The sequence below is a fragment of the Pygoscelis adeliae genome, unplaced genomic scaffold (genome assembly GCF_000699105.1).
Source record: "Pygoscelis adeliae isolate BGI_AS28 unplaced genomic scaffold, ASM69910v1 Scaffold100, whole genome shotgun sequence".
NCBI classification, from domain to species: Eukaryota; Metazoa; Chordata; class Aves; order Sphenisciformes; family Spheniscidae; genus Pygoscelis; species Pygoscelis adeliae.
In genome coordinates, this window is record NW_008824034.1 from 2,835,959 (window position 1) to 2,847,972 (window position 12,014).

Genomic DNA, 12,014 nt, shown 5'->3' on the forward strand with positions numbered 1-12,014 from the left:
ATATACAGCTTTGCAGACACTCCTATTTCAGGAACAAAATTGCAGTCTGAAAGCTTCAAACCCATTTCTGAACATTTGATGGAAGTGAGGAGTTAGGACGTGTAGCCAATCCACTGTTCATAAAAATCTTTTGACACTATCCTCCAGTATGAGATTAGCGTTGGTTATCATGGCAAAACACTGCATCTACGGCATCTGTTGAGCAACTTGATCTAACCAAGCCAAGAAACTGCAATTTACAGCAAGATTCCTGGTTGCATTTCTAATATACATTCTTGTGAACCACATTTTGTCAGTCTCAGTATCAAGTTTGCTCTTTTAGTAGCTTTATTCCCTATTACCTCCCTTTTCCTAGCTTTGTTTTCAAAAACTAGCTGCTTTCCTAGTCTAAAATTACCAGTTATCTGTTGCTTAATAATGATCGTGGGGTGTGGGCGTTTCAGCAGTGAAGTCTGTGTACGTATGTAGGCACACACGCAGTCAAAGCCCTGTGCAGATAGGACCTGGGTTTTAAAATTACATCAGCCTAGCTTTTAATTTTGCAGGTGTAAATTGCAAATTTACATTTTAAAAGATTACATTTTAAATACAAAGCCTCTGCATGCTTTTTGGGAGGTAGCTGACATATAGTTAACTCATCTGCAGTAAGAATTTTAAAAACTAAGCATTTCACAGTAAAAAGCCTTTTTTAAAAAAAACAAAGGCAAGAAAGTACATACAGCTTTAGTTTCTTGGCAGCCACATACAGGATGCCTGATTGATGTACTGAAACCCAGAGTTTTCTCTTTACCCTGAGGTGAGCCAGAACATGTGGGGTGGGGAGGTGGGGACAGTGCCGGCTACCCAGCGCCTCGCTTCCCCAGCACGCGTCAGCCCTGGATTGCAGGACAAGAAGGTTGTTCTGGTTAGGTCACCCCGGGCCTGTGCTGATATTTCCTAGAAGAGGAGGCTTGAGGGGCGCAACACCTGTTGAACAGGAGTTGGATGGAGACCCATAAACTCATGCCGTGTTGTGCTCTGACAGCAGAGGTCCCCCAGCATTGCTGCTTGCTTTGTGGTAAAGTGGGAAATTCAACCCTGCAAAGGTAACTCAGTTAACTTTAGAGAATGGTAAGGGTGTGGGTCTGATAACACATCACCAAACTCCACCTCGGTACTTTTGTGTCACTGAAAGGTTGTTCATACATGATTGAAAGCAAGTACTCCAGCTCAGTTGTTATATGTCTAATTTGTTACTCTCTACATAGTTTGCATAAATGTTTTACTTACAGTCTTTTGTTATTTTAACAGGGTCGCCATGTTAAGACTGGGCAGCTAGCAGCAATCAAAGTGATGAATGTTACTGAGGTGAGTGCAAAACCAAAAATAAAACAGTTGTTATCGAGGTGCAAGGAAAAATAAATAATCAGATCATGAGAAGGTGGATAGCTTATAAAAGACGATCCAGTGTGTTGTGGTTTAACCCCAGGCGGCAACTCAGCCCCACCCAGTCACTTGCTCACTCCCACGGAGTGGGATGGGGGAGAGAATCGGAAGGGTAAATGTGAGAGAACTTGTGGGTTGAGATAAAGACAGTTTAATAGGTAAAGCAAAAGCCGCACGTGCAAGCAAAGCAAAACAAGGCACTCATTCACTACTTCCTATGGGCAGGCAGGTGTTCAGCCATCCCCAGGAAAGCAGGGCTCTATCACACGTAACGGTGACTTGGGAAGACAAATGCCATCACTCTGAACGTCCCCAGCTTTATACTGCTGAGCATGACGTCATATGGTGTGAAATGTCCCTTGGGTCAGTTGGGGTCAGCTGTCCCGGCTGTGTCCCCTCCCACCTTCTTGTGCACCCCCAGCCTGCTCGCTGGTGGGGTGGGGTGAGAGGCAGAAAAGGCCTTGACTCTGTGTCAGCACTGCTCAGCAACAACGAAAACATCCCTGTGTTATCAGCACTGTTTCCAGCACAAATCCAAAACACAGCCCCATACTAGCTACTGTGAAGAAAATTAACTCTGTCCCAGCCAAAACCAGCACACAGTAGTATAAAATATGGTTGCTGAGCGCTGGTTTGTGTTTTCTAAAGTACTGAGGGGTGTTAATACAACCAGATTTTTCAATTGTACCTGACCCATGGTGACAAAGCAATAAGGGAATGCATTGCCATATATTTTGATGGTCTATAATAACAAAGAGGAGAACTCTCTTCCTGCTTATTTCTAGTTGATTTTCTGTTTCCAGAGATAGCAAGTAAAAGATTTCCTGCAGCTCTGCGCTGCCCCTGCTGCGTTTCATCACATCTTCTCCCCTCGCATGCCAGCCATTCCTCAGAGTAGCTACCCTGACAGCTAGCAAGGAAGAACATGTTAGAAATGCAAATGTAGTACTTTTTTATTGCTATTTGACAGATGAGAGGAGGAGACAGTTTAATTGGCACTGTCCCTGCTCACATTTATAAAGTGGTGTCAGTGCTGGAACAGGGTGTCAAAAAAGTTGCTAAGTATTGATTTTTGTTTCTCCTTTTAAGAGCGCAGCCAGTAGCGAAGCAGCTTGCCTTCTTGAGACCATATTAGCCTGAGTCCCAGAAAAGTTGGGGAGACTCCCTGCTTCCTCTTCTCGAGTTTACTGGAAGTCTGTGGTTTGGTAGGATGCACCTACTCTCACTGAAGAGGAGCTCCCCATTCTGTCACTCTGGCAGTGTAGATGTGGAGTACAAAACTCCAAGATAAAGTTAGAGTCCTCTTGCGTTATTGTGGAAGGGTTATCGCCTGAAATAAAGAACAGGGCCAAGTCTGCCAGTGGTACATCTACACGTGGTGTTTTGGGCAAGCACAAGCAAGCCTTGCCTGCATTTTCGTGTCTTTTGATTGTCTTGGAAGACAGCAGAACAAGCTGGTGTCTGCATGGGCCTTGTCACGTAGAGCAGGTCCAGGACAGTTCTCTCTGCTGATGGTATAGGAATCCAGCCCTGAGCAGCAAGTGGCCTGAATTGCACATAGTTTTTTGAACTTAGATGCTACTGTAGTGCTTTTACAAAGCCCATCTAAGGGCTGGTTTGGCTGTGGCGGCTACCTTGTAAAATATGCATGCATAGTTCAATTGCCAGTTTTGCTCTTCTCTGTGCACAGAGGAGGGTGCATTTTTTAAATGAGTGCTACATTAGATTGGTGGGATTTTTGCTTTTAGCTCTATAGGTACATATATCATCAGGTGCTTTGGCTTTAAAAAATGGCAGTCACCAAACACGAGGCTGCTGGATTTTGGAAGGGAGAGGGTGTAGGGTTTGGGTCGCAGGCAGATTCCTGAGATCCGAGCACTTCTGTGCTTTGGCAGAGGAGCTGATGGGACAGATCCTGGCAGGGACTCAGAAGTGATCCAGAGCTTCTGTATGGACTGCTTTCATGCTTTGCTGGGTCAGTCAACGGTGCGTGAGGGTGGCCAAAGATGTCACTTGTGGGCCGTCATGTTAACACCAGTGACAGTCCCTTCATTGACGAAACAATTGAAGCAAAAACTGCAGGTAGGGAACCTTGGAAAGATTTCGTTCCCTTTGCTATACATAACACGGTCTCTTTTGTATGTAAGCAACAAACTGTAGCATCCAGTAATGCCTGCTTGCTTGGAAACAAAATTTAAATGGAGGACAACCTTGTGGTCCAGCTTCAGGAATTCACATTGATAGACTTGCTTGATTCTGGGAACAAAAACCAGCTGTTTAGATCTGATTTGCTGCTTCCGTGCAGGCTAGAGAGCCAGCATCATACTGGGGAATCTGGCCCATTGCTTGAGGGGCGATGATAACAGATCACGCTGTTTTCATGATGAGTCACTTAATGCAAAAGCAGTTGTGACGGTTTGACAGTTCAGTGGTGAGTGTGTTGGTGCAGCCATCTGGAGGGGTTTTCCTTGGTGCTCTTCCCCAACTAAACCCTGAACAAATCCAGTTCAGCTGTACTTGAGTGTTTCTGCTTTCTGACCTTAGTGCAGAGTGAGTGCAAGGCTTTCTGCTGTTATTTCCACTTTCTTAATGCGGGGTTGGCTGTGCTGCCGCTGCTAGGGCACAGGCTGGCAGACCTGGATGCAGTCCTCCACTTTATCACTGGTTTCCTCCAGGCCCTTGGCGGTGCCTCTGCGAGATGTTGGGAGACCAGTGCAGGAGTGATTCAGGCGGTTGCTGCCAGTAGCTGTTGGTTCCTCCTGCAGCTGTCTGCTCTGCCCTGGGGTTGTCCTCTCCTCAGCCACCACATCTCACAGCTCGGTGTGTTACGGTAAACCCGGATGGCTTTCAGCACAGTGGGCTGTGGACGGCTGTGTGCAGCGGCAGGGTGGGGTTGGCAGCTGCGGTCCCGAGCCCTTCAGACACCTTGGTGCAAATTCCCAGAGCGCTCAGTGTGAGCCACGTGGCTGCAAGAAATGGGGTTACTGCTGGCCCCCTGAGCTGATCCATCTGGCCAGAGACTGTGCTGCTGGTCTCTTGTAGTGCAGACTAGATGGGGTGGTTGAAGCCAATGCTTTTCTGCTCTGCAATTGCAGTAGCTAGGAGCATGGGTACGGCTGAGGCGGATGCTGTATGTGTCCAGGGCATCTCTGAAGCTCAGTTCTCCTGTAAAACAGCAATAGCTTTTCTTTGCTTCATAGCATTTGGTTACTGAAGCATCTCACAGTAGTAGTGGGTCCTAACTGTAATGTAGATATCCTTTCAATCTCCAGAATTTCAGTGTCATAAATTCAGAGCCTGTCAAGCATTCAGTATTTCTCTTGCATTGTTAGTCTGCTCAGGTCTAAGTTATTTTCTGATCCTTTGGTCTTGAAAAGCTAGCTTGAGGCATTAAATAAAGCCTTTAAAATATTGAAATCCTCGTTTCCAATGTCCTGCCTATAAATTGCACCTGAGAGCAACATCTCACATGGAGTTTGGCTTGTGAGAAATGAAAGGTGTCATAGTAAACCTGCTAGGACAGGAGGGTCCTAGCCTCTGTGGCCATTTTCATCTTTGGGTGGTTATGTGATCCGATTAGTGCTGCACAGGGAACAGTTTTCTTAGGGAGTGAAATTTCATGTGGTAGAAAACAGGAAGATTAAAAAAATAAAATCAAGACAAATGCAGTCTTTTTCCCTTCACCTGTCTCCAAAAGAAGTGGAGAAGAGCTGAATGCCTGCATTGGCCTTGTGATTTGTGTACCTGCTTAGAGGACTCCCTGGTTCAAGCCTCCAGTAGATCTCTCTCATTCAAAGTGGGGCAATTCCAGTGGCTGAGTTTGACAGAGCCCCATACCAGTGTAGGTTGGTGGTAGTTTGGTCACTAACCTGCTCAGTAATAGGTCAGTGTTGTCTGACTTGGGAGAGGATAGGATTGAACAAGGATATCTCGTATCCGAGGGGTCTGAGCTACTTCCTTGCTATTTGGATATTCTGCGGTGGGTTTCTCTCCCTCAGCATCATGTTTTCGTCACTAGAAAATCCAACCTAAGAAGTCTTTCAGCTAATGTTTCATCATAACCAGTACACTTCTGCCAAAAGATTCTGTTTCACCAATCTACGTTTTTTTTCCGGCAAGAAATCATTTCATCAGAAATTCCCTGACCAGCTCCAGCTGTGATTGTTCAGCTCTAAGATCTGGGGCACATCAAGAGCTGAGCAAATCTGCCCTTCGCTGTCATGAGCTGCAGCCCCGGGACGGTTTCTTAAGAGCGGCAGCAGGATGCTGTGGTCATTGCGGGATCCTCTGGACATCTGTCAGGAAGTGCTGCCGTGTCATGTTACAGGGGGAGCGGGGGGAGCCCTTTGAACTGGTTGAAGGGGAGCTGATGGCAACGTGCGCTCATGTGCCTCTCTGTGCAGGCTCTGCTTCCTGTTATCTGGCGGTGCCAAGCAAGCAGAGCGCTTGCAAAGAGACTGGATTCTTGCTGCTCGTCTCTTCAGCTATTGGTGCAGGTTATCAAAGAGCTCTTCTGCAGCAGGTCATTCTCTGTCTGTCCTTGCTTTCAGTCTTTCCAGATAGCAAAATAACATTTAAATGAGGAACTTGTCGTTAGAACTGCCCCAGTACTAAGGGGTCTCTTGGTGGAGTATTTATCAGCTGATGATCTTGTTTCCTTTTGAGGTTAGAGGCGTGTGCTTTCTAGTTCTTTGCTTCCTAATGTCATCGCAGATAGGCCCGCATCTTCAAAAATAGCCTTTGATCATGAACCTGTCATCTTTGTGCATGCAGCCATCTGTGCCCAGAAACGCATTGGTTTGTGAAAGCAAACAGCTTTTTGCACCTGCACATCTGAGAGCTTGTTTCCTTTTCTTAAGCAGCGTGATTTATGAGCAGGTTTCTAGACACCTGGGAGATGTGGCTGACAGTAACACTGACAAGAGGGGTGGTGGAAAGTGGAAATCCTGAGCATGTGCATGCACTGAAAAGTTGAGGGTGCTTTTGTCCCCAGTCACCCTGCTTGAAGGATGTATGTAGCACTGAGACTTAGCAAGTCCAGGTTCAGTTCCTGGCTGGGCCTCAGACATGGCCCATGGGACAGAATCAGTCACATTTACCCTTCTTGCCTTGGTTTCTCCATGTGAAATAGAGTAATTTTTCCAAAACTCACTGAAGCACTGGGAAGGCAGAGTACTTTTTGACTGTGAAATGCCCACCTGCTGTCCTGTATAGCCCTTTACCTTACAGTCTGACTGATATTTGAAGTCACATCTCTCTCTGGAGGATGCAAGAGTTTGGCTCAGAGGGTTTCTGCTCAGCAGTGGTGGGACTCAGCAGGGAAGCCCACTGTCCAATCTAAGCAGTGTCTTCCCAAGGCACTCATCCTGTACCTGAGCAGTGTACAGCAGTGTGCGAGCACGGGTAACTGCCTCTACAGGCAAGGATGGGCAAGGGAAGAAGAGGCAGGTGCAGGGAAGGAGCGGGTTCCAGCCTTCTGGGTAAATAGATAAGGACATGAGATAAAGCAGGAATTGGATCATCTTGCTGGTAGTGGGAAAGGAGCATTACACATGTGCAGCTACTCTTTGCTCTTGCCGGTGGGTGTGGAAGAGCCTACCTGATATTCCAGCTGTGTTCACAAACAGGCACGTGGTTATCTTTGTTTTAAAAACATGGAGGTGAGATTGCAGAGGGATAGAAAGTACTTGGATAAGAGCTGTGCCAGCACAGTTCCAACATCCAGTAAATTAATTGGGCAAAGGAAGAAAAGCTGAAAAAGAGGCAACAGCTCTGAGGAAGTGGTTGAGATCTTGCCAGCTCCCCGAGGGGAACTTTGTGAAAGTTGCAGGCTGGTGCTGAGGGCATAGCAGGGAAGCTTTTCAGTCGGGCTCCACCAGTGCAAAGTTCATGCCGATGGGCAGAGTTAAAAAACCCCAAAACCTTAAGATCTGAAGAGATCTGAAGTAATTTGGGGAAGGCCTTTATCAAAGATTAATGTTGCCCCTCCACATGTTTGGTTGCCCTAGCAGAAGAAGTGGGCAGGATGCAGGAGGGACAGCAGGGAGAGGAAAGGCATCCTCCCTCTTTGTCCTGCTTTCTGCCCTTCTTCCCTACAGGTCCGTTACCAGAAACTCGTATCAGTGACAGGACTCTTGTGGTTAGGTCCGGATGGTGGTTCCCATCTCCTTATTCTCTGCCTCCTTCTCTTCACCTGCCTGTTTCCACCCTTTCACATGCACTGTTTGGGAGTCCCAAAGGGAGTAGAGCCTTGTTTCCCCTCCCAGAAAGCATCAGCACAAGCTTTCAGCTCCCTTTGATTGTGCCCTGGCTACAGAGCAGAGAGAAGTAGGACCTTGCTCACGGAGGATTTCCTGCATGCTGTCTGGGAGTCAGCTCTGATTTCTCTTGGAGACTCCAGATGCTGCACCACGCTCCTCCTTACCCTCGCTAATTAAGTCACGCAGCATCCAGGCCTGTATCAAGCTGAGGATTAAGGGTCCTCCTTTCTCCTGAATTGCAAACAAAAGATAAATGAAATATCTAGTGTAATGTGTGCAGCTTGAGAGCCTGTACTCAACAAAGAGGCTGTTCTGAAACCTGAAATAGCTCATTTTGCTTCAAGTGGAGTTATTTTACGTTTCCCATTTCCTAAAGCTTAAGACAATTAGGCTTTGGTCTGGTAATGTGTCTCCTGTGGATTGATGTTACTGGGGAAAACTTATTGGTCTGTTCTGTTCTGTTGGGAATGATTTTTGCGTGGTCGGGTTTAATAAGACACATCATGTGCATATGCTTGAGGGAATTTGGCTTCAGCCTGTCAGGCTTTAATGTTTTGCTACAGGTAGAAAGGACAACGCAGCTGGTTTTGTAAGCAGTCTATTGTGATGGTTAAAGGAATGCTTCGATGGCAAAGCTACTGGAAAATAGTGGAAAAGTGCAGAAAAATGTCCTGTGGGCCGAGCTGTTCTTGCTGCCTCTTTTTTTTCCCTTCAGCTAGTAAGTGCTGACTTGGATGTTTTGCAGCAAGGTAAATTAACTTTCAGCTTTGTCATACTCCTTTTAACCGATACAACCTTGCAGCACCACTCATTTCCTATTAAAGCAAATGAGACAGCACAATCTACATGTGTTTCACTGGGTATTGTGCACCATTTCTCTTGGTGGCAACATAGCAAACAGGCTAGCTCTGAGAGGACCTCTTCAGATCAGGCAGTTCTCTCTGAGAAAGGGCATTTCCTTCTAATGTAATTATTAAAACTTGTGTTTCCATTAGTTGTCTTATTGTGCACGGTGCTGTACTGGGCAGAAGAGAATGTCTGCCCTGAACAGACTGAAACAAAGACAGTGGGAAAACAGAGCTAGCTAGTGCCTGGAAGGAGATGCCTAGGGGTGTGCTAGCCCCCAGCGTGCCAGAGACTTAACTGGTGGTGTGATGTTAGGAGCAGGGAAAAAACTCCACGGTCCAGGTGGGGTAGCCTCACAGCTGGAAGGAAGGAGCAGATCCTAGCCCTGTGCTGGCTCTAGAGTTTGATTTGTGGCGAGTTGCCTCCTTCTTGGCTTTGATTTCCTCCCAGCAAGACCCTCCATGGGACTGGGGAGACAAATTGGCTGATGTGTGCACTAAGTGCTTTTCTGAGTATTTAAGTAATGGAGTGTTAGGAATATTTTTATTTTTGTTTGAATCTGGTTAACTTCTCCAAGACTAAATTACTGCATACAGAAACCGCAAATGGGGGAGTAATAGGTCCTGTCTAAGCCCCCTGAGATACAATATGAGATTGTTATACCCAAATTGGGACATTTTTGATTCTTGAGGTCAAACCCTAGCAATTCATTGTTTTAGGCCGATGGATCAGGGTGATTCAGTCGTCGGTTTAAGAGCCTGTCCTTCAGTTGTAGTCTCATAATCACAGGATAACTCAGGTTGGAGGGAGCCCCAGGAGGCCTCGGTCCAACCTCCTGCTCAAAGCAGGGTCAGCCATGGGATGAAACCAGGTTGCTCAGGGCTGGTTCCAGCTGGGTGTTGAAAGCCCCCAAAGACAGAGTTTGCCCTGCAGCTCTGGGCAGCTGTGGAGCTCAGTGATCTCTGGTCACCTAAGGAGCCTTCTGCTCTCTTTTGCTACAGAATGAAGAGGAAGAAATCAAGCTGGAGATAAATATGCTAAAAAAGTACTCCCATCACCGGAATATTGCTACATATTATGGTGCATTTGTAAAGAAAAGTCCTGCAGGCCAAGATGATCAGCTCTGGGTAAGTGTTTAGTGTCATTTCTGTTCATCAGATTTACAGCTCCTTTCTCGAGAGCTCCAGTATGCTTGGCTTGGACTCTGTCTCAGTGAAACTCTGAAGTCATTGTTCTGAAGAATAACATATGTTCCTCCCTACATGTCTTGATTTCCTTTGAGGATGGGCATAAAGTATGTTGTGATACTTGTGACTTGTGCTGTCATTCTGATTTGTTATTTGAGCTTTTTTTTTCCCAAATTAAACGTTTCTGTAATTTTATTTTCTTTTTAACAAAAGTGAAAGAGAGCTTGTCCTCTTCCCCTCCTCTCTTCTTGTTGCTTTGCTCTCCTTTTACTCAGTTGGAAAATAAAAAAGGGAACAGAGGAATTGGCAATAAAACAAAGAAGAAAAATGAATCCTCCAATTTTTTTGGCTGCAAGATTTTTGAAGCTGCGCAGCAAAATGAGAAATTTCAAATTTTGAAAAAAATCCCATGTTTTTCAGTGCTATTAGCTCTTGTTTTTCTGATTTTGTAGTTTCTTAAGAAAAAAAAAAGGTACCCAGAACCTGCAATAGGAGAGGAGCACTACTGAGGCTTTTTATTTATTCAGCAACGTGCGTGATTCAGGAAATGAGATTTTATGTCACTTGGCATCCGGGAAGGTCACGTGTAGTTTGCCACACCTTGATTGTGGTGGAGTGGGTGTTTGCACATGGTGTCTCTGCTGGCACCCTGTCAGTGCTGTGGTAAAGGTGTATTGTGTTTGTCTTCCTGCAGTTGGTGATGGAGTACTGTGGTGCGGGCTCTGTCACTGACCTGGTAAAGAAGACAAAAGGGAACTGTTTCAAGGAAGATTGGATTGCATACATCTGCAGAGAGGTTCTCAGGGTGAGTCGTGCCAACAAGAGCTTTGTTGCTCATTGGCAACAAAAAGGCCTTTCCAAGCCTTTGGCTGCTAACATCGGTCACTAATGAGCATTATTGTTTAAAGGTTTTGATCCATGGGGCTCATGGGCTGTGGTCCTTGAGTTCAGAAGGGCCCAAAGAGCCAGCACGGTGGCTGCTTGACATCCCATATTATTGTAGTTAATCCCATTTTCTGTATGAAGAACAGAAAATTCCCGTTTCCTATGGCAAATAGCCATCTTCTAAAAGTCCACATCCTGGGCATCTAGAAAAGTAAATAAATTTTCTGTTTTCAGTAAGTCTGGCCTCCACATCAGGAGATCTTACTGTTCATTGCTTCAGCTGTTCATGCTGCATAAGATCTTTCTGTTCATAATTCCTTTACCTGCACACACTCAGGGGCCTCTTTTCCGCACTATTAGAAGCAATGTTGACTAAACAGCATTCCAAAATCTTAAAGGTGGCCCTGCTGGGGCAATATTCCCCAAGACAATTCTTGGGGCTATATTTCATTCTATGCAGGCTTAGGGCTTTTTTGTTTGTTTTTGGTTTTTGTTTTGTTCCTGGAGAGTACAGAGGATAAAACAATTCCCAAGTGTAATCTAGTGAACTAGCTTGGAAAAAAAAAAAGTTGGAATCTGTCATTCTAAATTCAAAACCCATTACAGAGTTACTGATCTGTCTTCCTTGAAACGGAGTTTTACTTCTTTTCTAAATAATGGTAACATAAATGTGTATTCTGGGAGCTGGAATTCAAATGGCATGCCAAAGTAATGCTTGAATAGGGGTAGATCTTGGCTTCTGGAGCAGAGGAGTTGAGAAGCGTGCTCAGTAGAGTACATTGGTCATCTTACAAGGATTTGGCATTAGACTGCAGATTGTAATAACTATAGCTGGAGAGTGTGGGGAGAGCTCTTTTGCAAAAAAAAAAAATCGTAATGGTCTGGTCAGGTTGTTCTTCATTTGTGTGGCTATGATATCTCTATTAAAGCAATTGATGTTAAAACATTTGGTTTACGCTTATGCAACTGAAAACCATAACAGCATGCTGGTGTAAAACAAGAGATTGGATTTAATCGTGCTTGTTTTAAAACAGAATGACCCAGTTGCACATGGATTGACAATGTTTCCTTCAAAATTTAGAAGCTGGGTGGAAGCTCTATTTGAAGTCATTAATATTACAGAGGTTAAGCATTTTGAGTGAAGCATCCCCTGGCTTATTATAACGTATTATTTCAGTGTGTTCCTTTATATCTATGCTAGTTTAACCACGGACAATTTTGGAACGAAGGAGGAGACAGAATATTGCAAATATTAACTGAATGAAAACAATATTTGCTGCGTTCAAAAAGAGGCCTGACATGGTATTTTGAAGTTTCTGTGGTCCATTTACCATTGAACACGGTCTTGCTGAATGCAGAATTTAAGCCACTGTGACCAGCCAGCTGCTGTCTCTGGTTTTCATACAGAGCC

General features: G+C 45.2%; 1 protein-coding gene across 1 annotated transcript in view; it reads left to right on the plus strand.

The window, feature by feature from the left end:
• Positions 1 to 12,014, plus strand: part of NRK (Nik related kinase) — a 104,107-nt gene that overhangs the window by 30,882 nt on the left and 61,211 nt on the right. Inside the window, exons 3-5 of the mRNA XM_009331347.1 lie at positions 1,291 to 1,347; positions 9,533 to 9,658; positions 10,413 to 10,523. Coding sequence (XP_009329622.1) covers positions 1,291 to 1,347; positions 9,533 to 9,658; positions 10,413 to 10,523 — 294 coding nt within the window. The remainder of the gene's footprint in view (positions 1 to 1,290; positions 1,348 to 9,532; positions 9,659 to 10,412; positions 10,524 to 12,014) is intronic.